This window comes from Geotrypetes seraphini, chromosome 3 (assembly GCF_902459505.1).
Source record: "Geotrypetes seraphini chromosome 3, aGeoSer1.1, whole genome shotgun sequence".
NCBI lineage: Eukaryota > Metazoa > Chordata > Amphibia > Gymnophiona > Dermophiidae > Geotrypetes > Geotrypetes seraphini.
In genome coordinates this window covers 100,446,276-100,470,743 of record NC_047086.1, presented here as the reverse complement: position 1 = coordinate 100,470,743, position 24,468 = coordinate 100,446,276, and the positions used below count along the sequence as shown (strand labels likewise).

At 42.5% G+C, this 24,468-nt stretch overlaps 1 protein-coding gene across 1 annotated transcript in view; it reads left to right on the top strand.

The window, feature by feature from the left end:
- The window catches only part of LOC117356459 (zona pellucida sperm-binding protein 2-like), a 43,814-nt gene extending 26,382 nt beyond the window's left edge, over window positions 1-17,432 (top strand). Inside the window, exons 10-22 of the mRNA XM_033935687.1 lie at window positions 1,240-1,393; window positions 3,285-3,493; window positions 3,573-3,690; window positions 4,433-4,632; window positions 6,840-6,954; window positions 7,138-7,307; window positions 7,677-7,750; window positions 11,240-11,367; window positions 12,512-12,701; window positions 15,681-15,822; window positions 16,237-16,333; window positions 17,153-17,254; window positions 17,343-17,432. Of these exons, the coding sequence (XP_033791578.1) occupies window positions 1,240-1,393; window positions 3,285-3,493; window positions 3,573-3,690; window positions 4,433-4,632; window positions 6,840-6,954; window positions 7,138-7,307; window positions 7,677-7,750; window positions 11,240-11,367; window positions 12,512-12,701; window positions 15,681-15,822; window positions 16,237-16,333; window positions 17,153-17,254; window positions 17,343-17,350 (1,707 nt within the window). The 3' untranslated portion in view covers window positions 17,351-17,432. The remainder of the gene's footprint in view (window positions 1-1,239; window positions 1,394-3,284; window positions 3,494-3,572; window positions 3,691-4,432; window positions 4,633-6,839; window positions 6,955-7,137; window positions 7,308-7,676; window positions 7,751-11,239; window positions 11,368-12,511; window positions 12,702-15,680; window positions 15,823-16,236; window positions 16,334-17,152; window positions 17,255-17,342) is intronic.
- The last annotated feature ends 7,036 nt before the right edge of the window (window positions 17,433-24,468 follow it).

The window sequence follows — 24,468 nt, the reverse complement described above, 5'->3', positions numbered from 1 at the left end:
TTAAGGCTCCACTTATATGGAATACCCTCCCTTTATATATTAGAAACATTAAAGATCTTAACCTATTCAAAACCAACTTAAAAACATTCCTCTTTAAAGCTTCATTTAGCCTCTAAAATTTTTCCTTCTTCAAGATCACTTACAACGTCAGTATTTTAACCCAACCCTAGTGTTTTACCCCTCCCCTACCTACGTTCTCTTTTCTTCTTTTAAGATATAAAATATTGCAACTTTTTTCCCTTACGTTTTTACCAATGTATTCCAGTTTTGTCCTTAATGTCTGTATTGTCAGTTTAATATTCCCCTGTTTACTTATCTAATGTATTAATGTTAATCTAAATTTAATGTTTTATCCCAATTATATATTTATGTAATTCGCTTAGAAATATTAAGCGAACCATCAAATTTAAATAAACCTTGAAACCTTGAAACCTTTAATTACTTACTGCTGTGAAGACGTCACCAGGCGAGTGTTCCAGGCCGGACGAAGAAGCAGCGTGGGGGGGGGGGGGAACACTTGTCTCAGCAGCTGGTCAAACTCATCAGCATGGCACTGCAAGCCATGGCCTCACTCTGGGATGAGCGGGGAGCTGGCACAGAATGAATTGCTTGGAAGGGCCAGGCAGGTACAGCGATTGCACACTGCAGGCCCAGAAACCTTACCTCTGTCAGAATTGACGGTGGGGGGGAGGTAAGGCTTCTGGGCCAGTAGAATATAATCCTTGCAATCGCTTGGCCTTTCCCTTCCTCTACTTGCAGCAGCGGGTGAGAAACCCTGATATAGTAACGGAGGTGAGGGGGAGGGGTTTGAGTATTCTCTCTGTAGGACGCACCCTTTTTTCCACCCACTTTTTGGGGGAAAATCTCTTATGGAGCAAAAAATACAGTATGTGAATAGGAAAAAGGCTGAGCCACCTGAGTAGATCCATCTAGTGAGTCCTTTTTGCTCCAGGCACTGTTGCTCACTAGCTATACCCAACACTTGTCTAAGGGGGGAGGGAGTGAAGAATAAATCCCCTCCTCCTGAATTCCCATGGGAAGCTGCTGCTTACATGTTAAGAGTGCTAATTTAATCTGCTTATGAATTTTACCACAAATGCTAACAAATCTACCTTTTTTAACTGTTCTAAAAATGTTAAAAGCTAAACTGTTCTTATAGTGTAAATATTAACAGGGCCAACATAATTGCATGAAACAGTTACATAGCTGCTGTAATTTTTGTCTTGTCCCTCATTTTAGAGTCACGTGAGAGAGGGAAAACATGGAATAACATATAGCATTAATGTGTTCTTGGAGCATCAGTGGAATGACAACAGGTGGGGAACTACGAAACATACTATAATAAAGGAAATAACCACACCTTTCAGACACATGCCTCCTATTATAAACAACAGTAAGTATTCATTTTGTACAAGTTCCATTATACACTTGTAAGAGGCTTGCTTGTAACATTCTAAGTTTGTTTTTTTAACTGAGATGGAAATGGATTGACAATGAGGGGAATTTTGGAGATTGGGTAGGGATGCAAAACTAAAATGCATTGAGATAGGGTTACCAGATTGTAAAATCCAGACCCAGTGCCAGTGGCGTGGGGGGGGGGGGGGTGTCCAGCCCAGGTGCACACTCCAAGGGTGTGCGCAGCTGGCCGGGTCCAGAACCTCCTGCGCTACTCTAAACGGCACCTCAGCTCAGTTGCCGTACTTATTCCAGAGCAGTCTCGGCAACCACGCTGAAGTACAGAAAGATCCCGCGATGACTGCATCTACTGCTTTTGCTCCAGAAGTGGTAAGTGATGTCGGATGGGGGTGGACCGGCAGCTGCAGTCATCGCGGGACCATGCCGCAACTCCCTGCGTCTGCCAGCCCACCCGCCGTCTGACATCACTTGCCTCTTCCAGAGCAGAGGCAGCAGAAGTAATCATCGAGACCTTGCTGATTTGGATGGAGAGAGAAAGGAGCATAGCAGGGTGGTGGAAGGAGAGAAAGGAGGTCAGGGTGGTATGGAAGGATATGGAGGGTGAGAAAGGGTCAGGGTGGTATGGAAGCATGGTGGAAGGAGAGAAAGGGGCAGATGCTGATGGAAGTGGGGTGGGAAGGGAGAGGAGAGTGAAATTCCAGACCATGGGGGTGTGGGAGAGGAGAGATGCCAGACCATTGGATGAGGGAAGGGAAGAAGATGGATGCCAGACCAATGGGGGTGAAGGGAGAGATGGAAGGGGGAGGCAAAGTTTCTGGAGGGGGAATAGGAGGGAAGATGCCATATAGAAGGGGCAGAGAGAGGGTATACAATGGATGAAAGGAAGAGAGTGACAAGAAGATGAGGAAATCGGAAACCAGAGAAGACAAGGTAGAATTCTTTTTTTTTTTTTTTTTTGCTTTAGGGGCGATGCATCACTGTTTGTGGTGTTGCATTGTATGCAGAGTCCAGCTTCTTGGTGCTTCAGTTTAACCTTTGGCTACGTATTTTTATTCTATTTCTCCATTTACAAAACTGTACAGCATTTTTTTAGCGTTGGCATCTGAGCTGTTACCACGGTGGCTAAAAACCACAATACAGTTTTATAAAAGGGGAGGGGTTAGTTTGATTCTGTGTTTGAAAAGACAGTTTTCTGTTAGGATTGATTGTAGGATTGATATATACTAGTCTGGCTTGTTTAGTTTTACAATGGGTGTATTGATGTACTGCTCATTGCAGTATGTAAGATGCTGCTTTTCATAGGTACACTCTTGTGTGACATGTGGATTGTTACTAAAAATCATGTTTTTCATACAGATGGGGGGGTGTCAAATGAGGGCCCTGGGTGTCGCACATGCTAGGTACGCCACTTCCCAATGCCCTGCCCTCAACCTGTTCTCTTGCTCAGAGCCTTGTTGGGAGGTGATGACATCACATTGCATGTACAGATCCCACACCCCAAGCTAGAAGCTTTTCAAAACTTGGACAAAATGCTGGGTTTCAAAAAGCCATCTGGATACCTGAATGTCTTCCTAAAAAGAGGACATGTCTGGGCAAATCTGGATGTCTATTAACCCTGCATTGCAGTAGCTTTTAGGAGGTGGAGAAATAAGATGACTGGCATCTGAAGCAAATGTTGGGGAAAAACCCTTTAGTTTATACTCTTGTTCTGCCTTCGTATCCGCACACTTTTTTGCCCGAGTCAGGAACTGGTATTTTGTTCAATCTTCAGTCCTGGAAATCAAATCATGCCACCTAATGGCTGTACATTAGATTGCAGTACTACACCTGTCTTACTTGTCATTTTTTTAAATCTGTTTTTGTTTTAGATACAATTCCAAGTAGGAAGCTCTTCAATGTGACCATTGGGACATTCCTCACAGATACCAAACTAGTGAGCCTGACTATTGGTTCTGAAACTTTAACTGTCACCAAAGCAAACAAGCGGGGATACAATGTCTCTGAAATGAAGCATCCCAATGGGAGCACAAGTTACATAGTAACTGTCCCCTTTGATGCTCCTAATGTTGAGAAAACGGTAGGCGCTACAAAATCACAAGTTCACAACCCTTGTGGTCTCTTGTGTGTGTATTTAAAATATGTATTTTTTCTTTTAGTATGGCACTGGTATTGACAGAATATATACTCTGAATATTACCTTTAAATTCCAAGTTATTCCAGAGAACCAGGGGTTTACTGAAACAGCTGTCATCTCATGCCCTGTCCCTGATGCGGGTAAGACCTCCCCCTCCCCCCCCTTGGAGTGGTTTTATAGATAATGTAACTACTGCTATAAGACAGGTTCTTGGACTTGGGATGTCTATCTGTTAGCTACAATTGAGAACTGATCTTAAAAAAAGTTTAGTGCTTTAGATTTTCCAGCTAAAAACTCCAGTTTGGTTACTTTTACTGCTGTCTACAAAAAGCTGAGATAAATCCTACAATGGGTGCCATCAACTTGTGTTCAAGTTATAGCAACTTCGAAACATCAAGTTTTTGTGGCAGAATACAGAAGTAGATTTCTGGGCCTTTCTTCTGCGCAGTATAAATTCAACGTCACCGTTGCATGAAATGCGATTCTCTGCCTCACCACTGCTCATCTGCTGCTGCCCAGATGGGTCGTACATCATTAGTCTATCTCTACTGAAACCTGTCCGCTGTGGGAGGCCTTGCTGGTAGTAAAACTATTAACAGCATAGCTTCAGCTTCTCAGATGCATGCAAGCACATGCACCATGACTGGGATATAAATCCTATGCCTGCCTAATATTACATAGTTGATATCCATAGTGTCCCATGGTGCTTCCCCATCTAGGATGTCGGCCATTTTTATTCATTTCCCATATCAAATGTTAAAACGCAATGTTAATATCCTGCTGTGTAAGATGGCACTCATAGAATGCTAGCAACATTTAAAGCATCTAAAAATATGGACAAGGGCCTCTTACAGAACATTATCAACATTTTTAATATTGCAGTCCTACCTGACGCAATTGGATACTGTGATAAAGAGCATCTTTCCTTAATGGTTACTCATGGCAATGTAGATGAGGACTGGCTCCCTTTCCTTTCCAACATACTACTGACAACATCACGACGTTCTGACTATGTGCTGCATGATAATGGAACACATTTCCTGCTTCAGGTGTCTAGGCACTCATCTCTGCTTCAGTATGAGGTAAGGGCTGTTGAATGCTGATATGAGAGATGCAGTTTGGGGGAAGGACAAGGAGTGAACACAATGTGGGCACCTTTGGCTGGTATGAGAAGAGCCTGATGCCCAACTAGCTGGGTTAAAGAGATATAACAAGTTTTGTCAAGTTAGCACAACTGCTGAAACAAAACATTTTTGTAGCTTAAGCACCATGCATTAATTTTTCTTGCCACTCTTCACGACATCAGGCTTGAATTGCTATAGTTGTCTAAGTTGTATAGAACTTGTTTTGCAATGGTCTAAAAGTAGTAACTAAAGTAAAACTGTATATATTAACTTCCTGTGCATTATAACTCCATGCTCAGGCTCTTGAAAGGTCAATTCAACTTAGATTTGGTAGACAACATCAATTTCTGCCATAATTGGCTGCCATAAGGCAAGACTTCAAGAAAATTCCTTAAACTTATAAAACATTCCTCAATCTGTAGTTCAAGGTCCTACAGCAGTTTAAAATAACCTGGAAAGAGATTTTGCCATATTCATTTATTTGTTATGTTTGAATACTCAACAAAATTCAATTATGAACTGAACAGTTCAAGCCACACCTTCCTGAATGAAACACAGAAATATAGAAACATGATGGCAGATAAAGGCCAAATGGTCCATCCATTCTGCCCATCTGCAGTATCCACTATCTCCTCCTCCTTTCCCTAAGATCTCACGTGCCTATCCCATATAGTATTGGTCTTCACCTCGACTATTCCACACATCTACCACCTTGTCTGTTAAAAAAAAAAAAAATCCTTTAAATTACTTCTGAACCTGTTGCCTCTTAGTTTCATCCAATGCCCTCTCATTCTGTCATATATCCTCCTCCTGACTTTCCTCCAAAGAATATACATATTGAGATCTTAAGTTTGTCCTCATACACCTTGATGTAAACCAGTGTTTCTCAGCTTCTTCAAGCAGAGTACCCCGCCCAAGCTCCACCCCAGACCCCACCCCCATAATAGTACCATAATAATGCAACTTCTTCCATCCATTTTTCATATACACACAATATACTCTTAATATATGATAACCACAAAACTTTAAAAAAAAAAAAACACTGTACGCAGAGAAAATGATTTATATTCGGGTTCTTTTTGAGAGGTCAAGGCAGATGACTTAAAATATGCAATGTCATCTCAGTAACAGCTATAGAAAAATAGACAAATATAGTGCAAAATATAGGCGCAGATGTAAATTTGCAAAACTAACAAATTTCAATCACTAAATTGAAAATAATCATTTTTCCTTTGTCTGATTTCATGAGTCTCTGGTTGCACTTCCTTCTGACTGTGCATCCAATATTTCTTTTTCTGCCTCCTGCACGCTTTCTCTCCTCCAGACCTCATTCCCTTCCCCAACCAGTTAGCTGCCAAATTTCAGACCATTCTTAAGTTTTTTGCTAGGTCCTTCCTCATGATGTTCACACAATCAAGGGTATCTACTCATTGTAGATTTTGGTATCCACAATGAGGCAAATTTTTATGTCTACCCTTCAACAATATCGCTTACAAAAATGTTAAGAGCAGGTTCAGGAACCAAACCTTGAGGTAAACCACTGGTAACTTCCCTTTCCTCAGTGATTCCTGACCCAGTTCATCACTTTGGTGCCCATACTGAGGACTCGGGTTTATTTGACACCTGTGGGACTTAGAGGTAGTCAAAGGGGGTGAACATCTATTTTAATGCATGCTTGTTTTTTTTACAATATGGTGTGTGAGAAGAATCTACTTAGAATCTGGATTTTTTTTTTTTCCCTAGGTAGGTAAGCACTTGTAAAAGGTGTTTTGAATTGTACTTTTTGTCAAATGAGGTAACCCAGGAACTAGCTTTGTTTGTAAGGTTCTATAGAAAGATTAAATGAATATTGACTGGTCCCTCGAACATAGTTCTCGTGCGCTTTTCACTTTTTCCATCAGTTAGTTTGCCAGTTTTAAAAACATCAACACCTTTTTGCCTTTCAAGCAGCTTCCTGGGATAAAGACTTAAAGCCCATGATATTCAACTTTGTTCTACCAACATTTTAGGAAGCAATTAAACTTATTTGTTTCTAAATTTTAGGATACAGATATTTTTACTTTACTGTCGATTCCTATTTTGTTAACCGCATAAAACTTTAAACTTATGTGGTATAAAAATCGATTTTTGTTATACTTTTTTTATTTTTTTTTTTACCATTCTAGAGTCTCCAGAGCTCAAGCATCATGATTACACTTCCTCTAGACATGAGGGACCGCTCTGGGATTACGAAGAGGGATTTCTCAATTTCCTGCAGTTATTCCTCCAAAGATCTCATAGGCAAGTGTCCCATTCAGAATATCTAAAATTAGCATAATTCTCTTTAAATTGTTTTGACCTAGGATGCCTATCTTAATCTTCTGGAGCAGTTTAAGAATGTACTTGCAGCTGTGTTCTGGAAACAGGAAATTCAGTCATTTGCCAATGGCATTGCCTTTATATGTCTTAATTTTTCTTCTGTAGAGTGTCTACCTAATGGAACAATGATTGTTACAGCTGTGAAACTAGTAGGTGTCCCAGATATGGATCCCAGCCAACTAGTTCTAAGAGACAAAAATTGCAGACCTATTCTAGCAACAGAAGACCGGGCAACATTTATGTTTAATGTCAATAGCTGTGGAACAGTTAGAAAGGTAATATATTGTGTTTTCTGGTTACACATAAAGTAGGTTGTACTGTTCTAATTGGATACATAGGAAAACTCAAATGAGTTGGAGGGGATACATTTTTTTATTTGGCTTTCAAAGGCTGTGCTCCATCGGGTAAGGAGGGTGGTCTGAGGAGGGACATTGGGGTTAAAATGTCACTGAAGCTTGTAGTAACCACCTAAGTCACTTGCCCACCGTTCTTTCAGATATACATTGGTATGATGTGAGCTAAAGCCCAAATCTGTCCATAAAATTGTTTAATGTTTAAGGCTAAACTTGAGTTAGGGAGGACTTTAATGTTCTGTGTCAAAGCCTGCTTATGTTCGGTTTTTTTGTTTGTTTTTTTAAATTTAGTTCAAACAAACAGCAATGATCTATGAGAATGATGTGCTATACTTCAGACCAGGAATGACAGTCCCAGCATACCAGTAAGCGCTCTTGAGTAACGCGTACCACCTCTATTCAAAGTTAAAACATTCAATAACAATCTTAATACCAAAAATACTGTTAACAAAATGTGATAACTGGCCAAGATATTGGTCACAACTTTATTCATAACACAATGAGCAATAACTTATGAATTGTCAAGATCTCATATGCCCATTACCAACTAGCTGAATTGTCATGAACTATCCACTTGTCTCAAACCTTTCACATCTCATTACGGTATAAATGCATGACCTGTGGTGTCACAGGGTTGTGCTCTCACTCAGGGCAGTAGCATACACGAGTATCAACCAACTCTTGGTCACATGAATCTAGCTCTCTTGCCACCCCACTCCTACCCCCTCCCAAGTCCTCTGCCTAATCCCACCGGGACCAGGCCTTCTAATAAAGGACAATGTGCTGATTCAAGTGGCAAAATCACTTTTAGCATTATCATAGAAAAATTGACGCTGAAAAAAGCTTCTGTTACACCAGCCTAGGTCACCACCAATTAGGTCAAGGTTGTGTACACCAGGATTCTTGAAAATTTGCCATCCCCACCTGAGGTTCTTTCCCGCTCTTACCCTCCCCCCCCCCCAATTTACCACCATCTGAAAAATTTCTGGTAGCACTGGAAATGGCAACTACTGCCAGACTCCCTGATTTCAAGTGTGCTACAAAATTTTTACATAACCTGTGATAGCAAAACCAAATAATGGGACAAAAACTCAAGCCACTGGCATTTCCCAGGCAGCAAAATTGAAATCTCCCAGCGTTTGGCTCTCTAGCAGACTCAACATTTTGTGTGAGAAGATAAGTCTGATTTGTTAAATACAGTTGAGGCTGCATCTAACAGAATTTGAAATTCCATAGGCAGAGTCCTTCTCCATTCTTGGCTTAAAACAAGAGCCCTCAAACCTTTTCTTCAGCAAAATACCTGCAGAAAGTAGCTACCAAATTGGCACACTGGGAACTGCCAGCCAGCCCACCCTGCAAAAAAAGGAAATAGAGATAACGCACAAGAGCACTCATCTTGGATGTTTAACTACTCAGTTTTGTTAACTACCCAGTTAACAAAAAGGTTTCAAAATACAGTGGTACCTTGGATTACGAGCATAATCCGTTCCAGGATCATGCTCGTAATCCAAAATGCTCGTTTATCAAAGGGAGTTTCCCCATAGGAAATAATGGAAACTCGCTTTGAGGCATTCCCCCCCCCCCGAGAACCATCATTGCTCCCCTCAAAGGCCCCCCCGCGAACCGGTGACCCCCCCGCCATGATTGGGCACCCCCCGACACGATCAGACATCCCCCCCCCCCGACACAATTGGGCACCCCCCCCCCCGCTGCTTCTTACCCTCATCTGGGCACTCTTGAAAATCGGCCTCCTCCTCTGCTGGGCCTTGAGCAAGATGCTCAAGGCCCAGCAGAGGAGAAGGCCGATTTTCAAGAGTGCCCAGATGAGGGTAAGAAGCGTCGGGGGGTGGGGGGGTGCCGGATCGCAGGGGGGGTGCTCGTAAATCGAGCCATGCTCGGTTTCTGAGGCACCAATTTTGCAAATGTTTTGCTCGTCTTGCAAAACACTCGCAAACCGAGGTACCACTGTACAGTGAAACACTCAGCAGATTTGTCTCGCAAACTGAGCACCGTCCTGATAAACGAGCACTTACAGCTGCGGGCAACGTCACTTCAGGGGGATGCCTCTTCAGTCGGTCAGCCTTCCGTGCCATGTTGAAGAGCCTCTGAGCCCATGCAGCCGAGTGCCGTCCCGCCTGCACATTATGTATGATCACACACAATGTCAATCATCAACATTGTGTGATCATACGCAACGTGCAGGTGGGACGGCACTCGTCTGCGTGGGCTCAGGCTCTCCAAAATGGTGCAGAAGGCACCCGGTGTGGAAGGCTAGCCAGCGGACGGAAGAGGCATCCCCCCTGAAGTGGCACTGTGTGGGTTCAAGGGTTCTCCAGTGGCTGGAAGACGGAGGAGGCGTTTCCTTGAGGCGGCACTGCAGCACCCAACAGGTACACACCCCTGGCCCACCTCTCACCACTTCAGTTCCTCGGCACCTTTTGGGTTGTGGAACGAATTGTCAGCAAAAACCAAGGTACCACTAATCGCAAAGATTGCAGGCTACTCATAACGGGATGTTCAGTGATTAAAATACTGGCTATCAAATAGAAGCCCAGCAGACGGCATCAGGACTCGCTGGTGAAAGATGGGAAGGCAGACTCAATATCTGCCTTTGCAATGACCACGCCAGGCCCTAATTGATATAACATTTCAACTCGCAAGTATTCGTAAATTGGCAACAATTTATCATACACAATATCATGTTGCCATCGAGCAATGGATTTGCCCACAGAAAAATGTTTCTTTAACAAAAAGTGGAGAAAATGCCTCAAGCACTCTTAACAGCAATGAACAATGATTTCAAGCCACTCGCTGCTTATCATAGGCAATAAACTTCACACAATAATATGCCTCTCAAATAAGGACTAAGCCTACCACTGTGCACAGGGTTTAAACAGAACAGTAGAAAATCTTTTACTTGGCTAAAGGGCGTTGACTCCCTCATAAGTGACCCTTTTTAAACAGTAAGCCTCAGCTCTCCAGTACTGCAATGCCTTAATGGAGAAACCCCACAAGCTGAATTAAAGCCTCTGACAAAGCCCTTGTTTTGCCAGAAAATGGCTGCGTCGGGGAAATTTTTCAAACCAACAGGAACACTGATTGTTTTGAAAATTTTCCCTGATGCTCCACAGGCCTCTGAAACTGGGAGAAAAACTTGGTCAGCTCTGGAGGTTGACACAGCATTTTGGGCCTGCCGTAACTGAAGAACAATTGCCAAACCGAGCCAGAGAAACACTACTGCCAGGTCACAGCAGCTAAATTGTCCACCCGGTAAATGGCACAGTGAAATGAACATTTCACTGATGAAATGGGAGTAGAGGTGTGGTTAGAGCAGCTGCCTTGGCACCCTAATGTTTAGTTCCCACTGCCGTGCCTTGTGATTCTGGGCAAGTCCCTTCATTGCCCCAGCAAAAGTATATATATATACACCATCTTGATTGTGTAACTACACAGAAAAAGCAGTATATCAAGTCCTATCCCCTTTATTTTTTACCTTAAAATGACACCACACCAGCAACAAGAAAACTAGCTTACAACTTCTCCATACATTCCACCACAGTGCCCAAATCACCTCCTGCCCTTCTATAAACTAAAAATTCTTGTCATAAGGGATTGGGTCCTTACACACCCTCAACAAAAACTCATGTGCACTTTTCCTAATCTAATTTGCACTGTATCAAATACCCCCTATACACCATATTTTTTAACAAAATTCTTAAACTATGTTTGACACGTTGGGTTTTCGCCATTTTAGATACCCCTAGAATTATTCTAAGGGTATCCATATTGTGACTTACAAAAGAGCAATCTTTTTTCCTTACCCCACCCCCTTTTCTTTCTTTTTACTTCTTTAGACTGAAAGTTGCATGTTGGTACACCACAAATGAGACCATTGTTGTTCCATATGGAGTTGAAAATAACCCAGCACCTTCTGTCCAACCAGGATTTGGACCACTTGATCTTTTCATGAGATTATATAAAGGTAAAAGCTGAACAGGTAGTATCTTGGCAAATCTTTCAGTTACCTTCTTGGAAGGTCTGTGTTAAATGACACAATATTGGGCTTAGTAACAGATGTTACTACAGATTCTAATGGCTTCATTTGTTTTACATCTGTCCTTTTAAACAAGAAGCAGACTCGTCGCTGACCATTCCCATTGTAAAATAATTCATAAAAGTATATCTGCAGCAATTGATTGCTTTTGTGTTAATTTTATGCTTCAAGATAGCCTTGCCTCTACAAATGATAAAGATTAAGTGTTATTCCTCAAAGCCGTGTATTGTAAACTGTGTGCCACGACCACACCAGTGTGCCTCCTGAGATTCCAGGTGTGCCACGGCTCAGAGGAGGAAGGGAAGTGCCGGCCAGCTGACTTGCCTCTCACTGAGGCACCTCATCCCATTTCTCTCTGCATGTGCGCACCACCTTACAGGCAGCATCTTCCTGCTGCAGTCGCGTTTCTCTCTGCACACCCCCCCACAAAAGCTCCTTGCTTTTTAACTTGGTCACCCAGCTGCCGCTAGAATTAATTTAGACACCGTTTCATCCAGGAGCCTCAGGGCCTTTGCTAGGCCGGCCCGTTTCAATGATGCGGGCCGGCCTAGCAAAGGCCCCGAGGCTCCTGGATGAAACGGTGTCTAAATTAATCCTAGCGGCAGCTGGGTGACCAAGTTAAAAAGCGCACAGTGAATTGCTGCTAGAGACAGGAAAAGTTCTGCTGGACAAGGGAGGATGGAAGGGAGAAGGGGTATTGCTGGGCAGGAGGAAGGGAGAGGATGGTAGGGAGAAAGGGTACTGCTGGACATGGGGAGAGGAAGAGATGCACGCCCCCTTTACTAATTGGATGTCACCATGACATGCACATGTGACATGTTGACATCCACACATGCGCAGAGGCCCTCGACGGCCCTGAAATGCCAGTAGGGCCTCTGTGCATGCGTGGATGTCGACATGTCACATGTGCATGTCATCACGGTAACATCCAAGCACTTCCGGGTGCCTCAAGCCATGGCCACTACCGGCTCGAGAGAGTTTGAGACACTGCTCTAAAGCTTAACTTTATTACCAGTTCTTCTACTGTATCTGAATGTTGAATGACACTGAGGTTTTGTATGTTTGTTTTTAGACTCCACCTATTCTAAATTCTATGAGGATGCGGAATACCCTGTAGTAAGATGTTTAAGAGAGTCTTTGTATTTTGAAGTTGAACTCCTGCGTAGTGAAGATCCCCAACTTGAATTATTTTTAGTAGACTGTTGGTCAACCACTTCCTCTGACCAAAGGAGCAGTCCACAGTGGGATGTTGTGATAAACAGGTACATGATTCAATTGTGGACATCATTGCAAGAGACAGAAGAAATGTAACAATTACAAGCAAAAATGCCTTTTGTGAGTGCAGTAGGAGGTTGCTCCAATGTACTGCTTTTAGGCAGTTGATCTGAAAACCATTTGCAACGTTCATAGTGGCTTATAAGTACATATGGCAAGTGCTATATACAGGAACAAACACTGAGGAGAAGATGATTATCAAGATGCAGGCTTTATTGAAAGTACAGTCCAATAATCCACATGAAGAGATACCTGGGACTATGGACCAAACACGGTCTGTTTCAACAAAACTGTCTTTCTCGGGGGGGGGGGGTCCTATGAATGCTATATACAGTACAGTGTCTCTGGTTATTCTTGTATTTTTAATTTGGCTTGCACCTTTTTCAGTTGTCACTCCAAGATGAGTGAGTTACAGTAGGTATTTAAGGGACAATGCAGAAAGCTTAGATGTTAGGCTGGAGTTGGTGCAGCTTCTAGGAGAAATGCTTCTACATTGCACAGCTTTAGAATTACAAGATGTTGCAGAAATTCATATATGGGACATGAGAGCACAACATATTGAAATGCTATTGCTATTCACACAAAACCATCCAAATTATAGCACATGATTCAATGGATACAAGTCAGATAAGCTGAACCTTCTAATGCAGAGCCAAATGGAGAAAAGACATTGGTGTCCTAAGAGGTGCCAAAAATCACTTAACCTCCACATAAACTTGTCTGAACTCAACATTAAACAAGGAGACACATCCTTAAATCTTATGGAGTGACTTTTTGTTATTGGCAGTGGCGGCTGTTAGCTGTGAAGATTGTATATACATTCCAAGCTATAAGAACTCGGGTTTCCTCTGCTTAGTGCCACAGTATACTGGACTTCAAATAGATAACATGTTTTTTGTGTGTGATGATTTTTCTGCATGTGAAACAAAGCATTACAGAAGGATATTGCATGGTTATTGAATGATAGACAGTATATGGAGTTTCTCTGATCAAGGATGTGACTCAATGCTGAGTTGAGGCAAGTTTATGGAGGTTAAGTGATTTTGGCACCCCTTCAGACACCAATGTCTTTATTTGGCTCTGTATTATAAATTTAACTTATCTGACTTATAGCCATTATGTGATGTGCTATAATTTGGATGGTTTTGTGTGAAGTGGAAATTTTTCCATTCAAACTTGTATAGACTGAGCTCTTGCTATTCTGCCCCCTCCCCCATGTAGAGAACCACACAGAAGACTTAGGCTGAACATAAGGAAGGAGCATTCACTCCACCTCCAGGCATAGTATTTCAATTTTCTGTGTATTGACCAAAGATAATCCCCCATCACCACCATTCATATCATACACCAAAAAATTAGTCTAGTGAAACCTACCCCCACATATCTTAAGGCAGGGGTGATGCCCACTCATTCCTGCTTCTATGATGTTTTTAGAATATGGTGGGGCAAAGGTAAGAGCAAGTAGGCATTACCCCTGCTTTTCAACAAGCACAGCAGGGGAGAGTTGTGGGGTCTGCTAAACCAGTGTTCAACCTTTGTACACCTTTGGACCGGCAGAAATAAAAGAATTATTGCATGGACTAGCTAACTATTAAGACTGAAATTTTAAAAAAACCATCCCTGGCTCCATCCCGTGTACAGGGAGTGAGGGAAGAGAGCCATGATGCATCTCTCCCACTCCTTCTACTGCCATATCCAATACTTTTCCCTCTTCCCCCAGATCATGTGCAGCATTTTCACTATTCTACCATCCCCATGCCCAACATTTTTCCTATCGCCCCTCTCCAGCACCATACCATGCCTCTCCCTCCATCACTATGTCCTAACATTACTCCCCCTTGCATCCCTTCAATCTTTATCTGTTCACTCCATCACCATATCCAACATTTCTCTCTCATCCTTCTCTTCTCCATGTAGCTCTACCTCACTCCTCTCTATGCTCAACAATTTTCCTCTTTCTTCTTTCCCCACATGCACCATCTTTCCCTCACTTACACACACATCCCCAACAATTCTCCCTTTCTATCCCCTCCCTTGTGTCCCAAGTTCATGCCTCGTCCCGAGTTTGTGAACCCCCCCCTTCTCCCTTTGTCCCACATTATCCCTTCTCTCCCTTGTTCTGGGCTATTGCTGGGCATGCCATCATCTGCCAAAGCAGAATTGGACACACTCTTGCAGGGAACACTGTCTTCCTTCCAGCCTGGCTGCTTATCTTCAGCGGCAGCTGCAGTTGTTTGCCGGAACAGTGCGCAGCAGCTCTTGCATGCTGCTATCCCGGTTCTGGGTCAGCCACGTGCAGCATGCAAGAGCCATTGTGCGCTGTCCTAGCAAACGAGTGCAGCTAGCACTGAAGATAAGGAACGGCCAAGCCGGAAGGAAGACGGGCACGCACTTGCAGGGGACACTAATACTTCATGGACCAGCAGTTGAACACAGCGCTAAACTATCAGACTGGCAGGTGAGGCTTTTAAATCTCTCCCTTCCTGTTACTGTGCAAGCCAAACTGTTCTACGCTTCAGGAATTTCATAAATTTGTTAACATTGGGTCTGTCCAACACTAATCTCCAATTGATTTTCTTGATCTGTACTAAATCTGAGGTAGCTTGCTTAATTTAAAACATTCAGACTTGTAGGTGGTTTTATAATGTGCATCTTCACAGTTGCATGGTCCATCTTCTAATTTTATATAGACGTGCAACACAGGATTGAGTGCTCTCTGTTCTTGGGCTTTAGGACTGATTCTGATTCCTGAAATTTAGTCATTTTGTTTATTGGCCAAACCCTGATAACAGGTGGTGTGTGCCAAAACATGACTCGTATTGAGTCAATAGACAGGTCCCTGTTCATTGAAGCTCTTTGTGTGGATTTTTCTGTATTTGATGTGCTCTGTCCCTCTGTGCTGGTCATTGTATAAAATACTTCCACTTTGTCAATGTAACTTTTTTTTTTTTGTCTTTCCCTGAAAGCTGTGAAAATGCTGAAGATACCCATGAAACCATCTTTCATCCTGTAACAAATAATTCAAGGATAAGGTTTGCTAACCATGTAAAGAGATTTGAAGTGAAAATGTTTACATTTATGCATGATGCAAAGGCACTATCAGGCAAGGTATGTATGACATGTCCATGTTCTCATTGGAGGGAGCAGATCCCTTTTTCAGTTAAAGCTTAGGAAGAAGTCTTTACTTCAATCATGTCCTTCATTCAAATTCTTTTCTTGAAATATCCAGAATTTCATAAATCACTTTACAAAGATTAAATCTTTAAGCAGTTGGAGGATCACTTTTGGATGATGGTTTATTTTAATATAACTAGCTTAATTATGCTTTGAAATTATGAGCTGAGATCTACTTAAGACTAAATTTTAGTGCATATTAGTGGTGCAGGTGGTGGTAAGGAAACAGCTCTAGAGCAAACTGGTTAAGTGGCATTTTTTAGCTCTATTTTGTAAGTGGTTTGTTTTTACAATTGGATGAATGCAAATGCTTGTAAAACTTAAGTAGCAAGTTGCCTATCTTTGTAGATATACTTCCACTGCAGTGTGGTGATATGTGATGGCAGAGACCCATCGATGGACCTGCTCTGTACAAGAATATGTATTCCTGACAAGCAGAGATTTGGTAAGGCTTGCATTTTATTAGGAGCCTAGAAAATTTGTTTGACTAAAACACCTCACAAAATTCTGGCTTTCAAGAGATGTGCAATTTCTCAAGTGTAGCGCATTTTATTTCCATCAGCATGAAAACCTAGCAAGCGCCTAGACGTAACTTATCAAAATTCAAAATAGTTCATTGGGAGGAATGGGGTACAAAAGTAGTCGAATCTCGTTTGCAAGTTAACATGGTTTGCAAGTGTTTCCAAGACAAGCAAAACACTCAAGCAAACTAACTTGCAAACCGAGCATTGACTAAGCAAGCTGCCACTCCAGAAACCGGCTTTGCTTCTCCCCTGAGGCTACCAGCACTGCTCCCTCCCTTCACAACCATCGGTACTGCTGTCCCCCTCCCCTCCCCCCCCAGGTGAGAGCCAGAAGGCCTTGAGCATGTGCAGATGCTCAAGGCCCTGCAGCAGCCCAGCATGGAACCAGCGGCAGGCACTTTCAGCACCGGCACACAGGGGAGAAGGTGGACAGCTGTACTGATGGTTGCAAAGGGAAAGAGTAGCGCCTGTGGCCTGGGGGTGGGGTATCAAAGTGGAGGACAGCAGTGGGAGAAGTTTTGGAAGGGATTTGGGTTGTCGGGGGGGGGGGGGGGAGGGAGGAGAGATGTATAGTCAGTGGAACTTTGCTTTGATATACAAGCATTTTGGATTACAAGCATGCTTCTGGAACGAATTATGCTCGCAAACTGAAATAGCATTTACTCAGGTTTTTTTTAATATTCTTGACCTGCTAGGTAAATATGCTTGTCTGTTTTATCATGGATGTTTACCTCCTTTAGGTCGCAGCACTGAAATGCATTATTTGTCTGGCCATGTATCATCTGGTGCCATCTTACTAGTGGTGGATGGAACAGAGCAAAATGATAGGATAACCAAATCAGGTACTAGGAGGAGGAGGAAATTTTTGAGAAACTGTTATGCAAGTTAACTTTTTTTTTTTTTTTAACTTTTATATATTCTGTTTTGCAGTTGACTGAAAACCTGATCCAGAAAAGCAGCCTCTATTTTAACAAAACATATGTATAATCGGCAGCAATAAAAGATTTAAGTTACAATGGGGATTGCTTGCATCTTTTCTCTCAAATTAGTTTGAACCAAATTCCATTGGAGTAAATGTGGTAGTTCAAATGTTTTGAACATGAGGCAGGTTGAGGGTCTCTTGGCTTAAGGCTATGGGTATGTATATGGGTACTGATAACTACTTTTTATTTTCTTCAATGACAATTGTTAGAGGTAAACCCAACTTGGATTTGCTGAATAGGATGCAAATGTATAATCCTGTATCTAAATATAAAAAGCAATAGATTAATTTTACAATGAAAAATTTTACCTGCTTGCCTTCTGAGCTAATAGGAGATTAATCTTTAGGATCATGCTTTAAACCAACTGGACCATACTACTTTAGAAATGGTGAAATAATTATAAAGAATTTTGCTACAGCATTCATAAGAATATAAGAATTGCTGCTGCTGGGTCAGACCAGTGGTCCATCATGCCCAGGAGTCAGCTCCCATGGCGGCCCCCAGGTCAAAGACCAGTGCCCTAACTGAGTCTAGCCTTACCCATGTACGTTCTGGTTTAGCAGGAACTTGTCTAACTTTGTCTTGAATCCTTTTAGGGCTTCTTGCAATGGTTTCACCTAAATGTCCAGTGCCACCTAGCATTAAGTGGTTTGGATAGCTTGTCTGTGGAGATATTTTGAACACTTAGAGGGGCATTAAAAAAAAGTCCCCCCTTTTTTGGCCTAAGGCCCTAGGCCCCCATGTGTGTGTGTGTGTGTTTTGAGGATTGCCTTCTGTACATTCAGGATTTTAATCGCCCAGACCCCAAATGCTCAAAACAAGACCTTTTAGACATGGGAGGGACAAGTCCTTTGCCTAAAAGCACAATTCTCTAACCGGCATCTGTCTAACACTGGTTAGAGAATCGTGGAACCATCCCACCCCCACAATGATCACGGGCATAATTTATTTATTTTTTAAAGAATAATTTTAAGTCAGTCTTATGGGGGGTGGCCTATGGGATCTGGCCAATTGGAATCTTAAATCACTCCCAGTGCATCCCAGAATGTACTGGGAAATGGGTCTAACATTCCAGCAGCCCCCTACAGGAGGAGCCTTAAGCACCTTGGCTAGGGCCAATGAGGCCCTTAGCCTCCTCCCTGGTGCATCCAACCATTCCTTTGAAGGTGGGCCGGCCAGCCAACTAAACCAGCTTAGTGGGGGTGGGGTGAGGTTCCAGATGGGGTTGGGGGGGGTCCAGGTGTGGGTGAACACTCGGGGGGGGGGGGGGAAGTCAGCAGGAGGGACTAGGCATCCCTCCTGCCAGAGAACATTGCAGAGGGTTTAGGGGATCGCGGCAGGAGAAATTTACCTTCCTTCCACTACATTATCCAACATTTGTTACCTGTCTCACTTGGGAATCCCTATTAGCTCAAGTATATTTATATTGCACTCGGGTGTGGAGAAACTTTGGTGATAATCCACTGGTTTCTATTTGGGTCTCCTGTCCATTTGACTTTCTTTCTCACCATCTTCAATCTCTGTACCTTCCCTTCCACTGCATTATCCAACATTTCTGGTCTCTCACTTGGGAATCTCCATTAGTTCAAGTATATTTATATTGCACTCAGATGGAGAGAAACTTTGGTGCCCATCCACTAATTTGGGGCTCCAGTTCCTCCCCAAATCAGCTGTATATGACTGTCACTGAATACAATACAAAATTAATTGTGAAGCTAACATTCCAGTCAAATTCAAAAGAAAATTTTTTCTACCTTGTCTGGACATTGTTTCTCCATCTTGATCCCAGTTTTGTTTTCTGATTTTTGTCTATCTTCTAATTCTTTTTCCTGTGTCTGCTGTCCATTTTTTTTCTCCTCGTCTCTTGTTCTATTCCCTACTATGGCGGTATAGAAAAAATAGTTATTATTATTAGTTACTTATGCCTGTCTCCAATGTATTGATTGTTCCCTTTCAGCTTTCTTGACCTTTTTCTTTTTTGCCTCTGTCCACTCATTCATGCCCTTTCTCACCCTTCTTTTTAAATTTTGAACTGCCTCTCAATTCTCCATCTCTCTCAGTCCCTAGCTCTCCTATTTCCCATCCATCAACTCCCCATTACCACATTTCTACCACTATACTCGCTGTTCTCTCACTCATCTTTTTTCCCTTTTGAGCTCGTCCACAAGGCTCACCACTTTCAGACTCCCCCTCTCTCCAGTGGTCAGGCTATATCTCCCTGTCCATTTCTCTCTATCCTCTAGCATCTTCTTTTCACAGCTCTCCCATGGGTCCATCTCTCTCCATGGTCCAACATGTTGCTCTCTTCTGTTGTTCCTCTCAGCATGTTGCTGAGCACTGAGATGGAGGGGGAAAAAAAGAGATGCTGCATCCCAGCCCCAGGTCCAACTTCTCTCCTTTTCCAACTGTTCTCCCTTTAAGTATCCATATCCCCCCACCTCAGGTCTAACTTCTTTCCCTTCAGATCATTCCCCACCATCTCTTTCCAGCCCCATAAGCTCTCCCCGCAAGCCCAAATCTGGCACTTCTTTTAATATCATCCCCCCCCTTTATCCTTTAAATAACAAAAAGTTAGTCCAGGAAGATTCCAAGGCCCAGTATATCTCCCCTTCTCTCCTCACCTGTCTGATGTCACCCTCACCTTCTGCTTTGCTGCACAATCAGCTGGCCTTAGCAATGATTCAGAAACATTGCCCATGGATCTCCCTGCTTTGGCTGCTGTGGTCCATTTCCAATGATGTAATGTCCTAGTTCCAGCTACGTGGATTGCAGCAGAAGAAGGGTAGCCTTGTGCAATGTTTCTGAATCACTGAGACTGGTACATTTTTTTTTAGCAGACTTAGGGTGACAATGGACCACGGTGGAGAGAAGGGGGAAGACCTACTGGGCCACAGGGCCCCCTGAGCCTTAAGGCCTAAGTAGCTGTCCTGTTTGGCCACACCTAATGCCAGCTCTCCCACCCCCACCACTGCAGCAGGGCTGTTAGAAGCAGTTGCTGTGAACAGGCTGTCTGGCCTACTTTCCCAGGGCATTTCTGTCATCAGGATACAGGCAATCTGTTCAGAGCGCTGCTTCTAACAACTCAATCGCACTGCTGTGGCTGTTTTTGGAGGTAGCCATCATGGGGAGGTACATCAATTCCATCAACCTGGCTGGCAGAAAGGAAGGCCCAACCTCAGCACTGCCAGAAGGGAAAGTTTGCAGACCATGACTCCAAGGCTGGGAGCACCTCCTTATGGTCTGTATACAATTGTGACAATACATGCACACACAGAGCATCTTCACTGGAGAAATCCTGCACTGATGACCAGAGTTCTGGCCTTCCACAATTAAAGTTGGATACTTCTGTTTTAATAGAAGATGGGTGCAAATCGTGATTGTTTTTCTTATTTGTGCTTTGAAAGCCCAGGAAGAGTATTGATCAATGGAAAGTAAGTGTGTGCTAAATTCTTAGCAACTCCTTTGATGTAGCATTAGTCTGTCAGCTGCTATCCTATAAAAAGAGCCAAGTGTTGCCTGAAGACAGTCCTTGAGGCATCCTTATCCAGTTGCATTTTCAGGCTACCCACAACTATGCAGCTGAGAAATGTGCATTAAGTGCCTCCTTTGTGTGTTAATCTTTCATATATAACTTGTGTATATCCTAAAAATCTGACAGGCTTGGTGAAGTTAGAGGACAGGGTTGAAACAAGAACTGTCTTAATCTACAACTACCTCTTAATTTGGCCTATTTTATGATCTTGTTTTGACTACTGTGCAGACACTTAGGGCTAGATTCACTAACTTGCCCAATTGTGACTGATCTGTGTCCGATCCAATTGATTCAGGAACCCAAGAACATTCAAATGGGGGTGATCAGAGGCACGCCCCATCTGCTGACCTGGATTGCTAAGTAGCAATCCTGACTCATGCACAGACCATCTATTTTGCTTGTAGATGGTCTGCACATGTTTGCTGTCTAGCTTGATTTTTGTTTGTTTACTGGCCCTGACTCTTGCTCTCTGATGCCCTTCCCCCCCAGGTGAGTCCATGATTTTAACCCATGGGTTCAAACCACAGGTTCATGATGCAGGAAAGGGTAGCAAGAGAGCAGGTAGTGGTGGAGCCAGAGAGAACAAGTCACAGCAGAGAGCTGGGGAGCCAGAGAGTTGGAGCAGGGATAGTGTGACCATATGGCTCCAGAAAAAAGTTTCTCACGGGCTGTATGCCCCTATTGAGTACTTTAAACCTCCATCTTGGAATCTGAGCACCATTGAATGTTAAAAGACGTTTGAAGTAGTTTTTGTTCCTTTATATGTTAATAGTCCAGAAAAAAGGGGACAGATTGAGATCCGGGTTTTACTTCCATTGAAAGCAATGGAAGTAAGGAGAACAGATTGAGACATTGAAACGGACAAGATTCGTTTCTAGGTCCCGAAATAACATTCTGTCATCTGGAGGCAATTCCCCCCAGAAAGAAAGATAGATAGCCAGTATTCTGAAGAGATTTTTGCCTGGTTTATTATGAGTCTGCAAAACATTTATATATCTGTTACATATCAATGGTAACCATCACAAGAAAAGGGGGATGGACAAGAGAGGGGAGAGGGTGTGTGAGCAGGATATGTACTTCATTGTTTAAATCTTAAAGGTGTTAAGAGCTGTGGGGGGTTGAGCCTTCATGTCTCAGACAACTAACCTAGTTAACATAAATTAAATGACCTCTTCCCAAACCATTTAAGAGAGTAAACACCCAACATTCTACATTTGATTACTTCCAGCATGGACAGAGACAGAAAACTTAAAATGTGTCCTTTCATAGACAGAGACAGAAAATCTATCCTTTCATTACAATCCCCTCTTACGTCATGAAAATGACGTCATAAATGCACAGCATGAGCGTGGAGGGAGAGATATTCTAGATATGTCTCTTGAGGAGGGGTTTTAGGGGCTGCAATGAGTCAAACAGCACAGGAACAGTCTAAAAATTATATAAGCAACAAGAGTGCAGATAATAATAAAGATTATAACAATAAGAAGGTCTAAGTTCAACATTCTTATTGATAGTAATAAGGGACTCAAACCTAGCCTTAACCTGGTCTCGGGCCTTGAATTCATCTGGGACCCCTATCTCATCTATGTATAGCTAAAGTGCACTGGCCTATCTACTGGCTGAGTAGTTTAATACGGAGCCGGAGGTCTCCACAGAGCCAGTAAATATCACCTAAAGCAAAATCTAATGCTGCAACAGTGAAGCATACCTATAATTTCCAAAAAAGAATAATAGGCTGTAGTTAAATTTCCAGTATGCCTCGGACAATAGTTTCTGATTAATACATTAACACATTTTAGCTAATCATGATTTAATCAGGACTACTTGAAACCGTCTTCCTGCCCTCAGGGTCTATCTGCATCCCCATGCCAGAGTCAGATTGATACAATTTCCCATAGGCTTTTGGTGACACCAGCTATGCCAACCGAAAATGCTGAACGCCTGCAACGGCTATGCTGACATCTTCCATATTCTTTGAAATGAAAGCAAACTTGTGGTACCCTTAGCCAGCTTGCCTCGCTTATGCCTTGCCAATCTCTAACAGTATATCATAGCTGTCCTCCAAGCTATGAAGATGAACAGTTCCCATTATGAGTTCAAACCTCTGTCTTAGGTCGTATAGGCCATAATCTGGGCGGGGATCCCAGTATGCCCATATCTTACCCGTCGTTGAGCGAGTGAACATGCATAAGGGTTGTAGGAAACTTTCTCAGGAGGCCCAGGCAAAAAGATACAAAGATGTCATAAGAGAGTATGTAAGTATGGGATAATATTATCTCTGACCCTGGTAATGGTAATGCAATAGGCCATGCCAAATTAAAACCAAATTAGAACCAAATTAGCAAGTTGTCAGAGAAGATACTGGAAATTCATGTATAACTGCCTTAAAAGCTAGAGGGAACTTTGTGAGAAAAGAAATGTACACGTGTTTCACTCTACAGCAAAGGAGAATCATAACAATACATAGCAAAATTTGTAGAATAGTTAAGATAGGATGAATTAAAACATTAAATACATGGTTTGCAGTGGGCGAATACTCAAAGAAAAGTTCCAAAGCTTGAGACATGAGCATCTTGGAGCAAATTTTGTGCAATCTGTCCATTTTCAAAAGTGATAGTATGATTCACTTCTTTGGAGGTTTTCTTAAGTTGTTCAATGTAAGTATGGAGTTCAGTAAAGTTCAGCAGCTTTTGGAATGTCTCATTCCCCATTCCAAGAGGTAGTGGATGTACAGCATATGAAGTAAAGTCTGAAATGTCCATAGAATAGGTTAAATAGGAGGAATTGTACAGCAAAGCGTTCTTAGGAAGGTGGCTTTCTCCGATGAACAGGAAACATTGTGTACAGCATGTGTGGAAAAGTCTTTGCAGTCAGGGTGCAGGAAGATGAATTACAGTCTAGCAGGAACCGGCAGTCTCTTTAAACTGGTGAGATGCACACTTGGGATGAAATGATGTTTGTACAGGATCTGTTGTTTGCACAGGATCACTGGAAATTAGTGGTGTTCACCCTTGAGATGAAATGATGTCTGTGCATACAGGGAGGGATTTGAAAAGAGTCCCGATATCATTCAGCAGCTGTACTCCAGTGTGATAGAAAATGGAGGAGAAACCATGTTGCCTGTACTGAATGTAGAGAGAGAGAAACCAGGTTGCCTGTACTGAATGCATAGAGAGAGAGAGAGAGAGACTAGTTGCCTGTACTGAATGTGGCAACATGTAACAATATTAATGCATTTATAGTTATGGCAAAAGACAGACAATAATCAGGTACTTAAGGTTCTTAATCAGACATTTCAAAAAGATATGTTTTTTGTGTGCTGCATATAACTATTATGGCAATTCAGAGAGACCATAATTCTGTACTGAATGTATTTAAAAAATTATGTCAGAAATGTGTACTGAATGGTTCATATCAAGTGAGCACCATAGAATATAGATATAGAATAAAACCTTTTCTTAAAATATAACCCCTAACTAAGCTACATTTAGCATATGCAAATTATAGGGAAAAAAGAACATTGCGCAATTTGGCTAGTTAA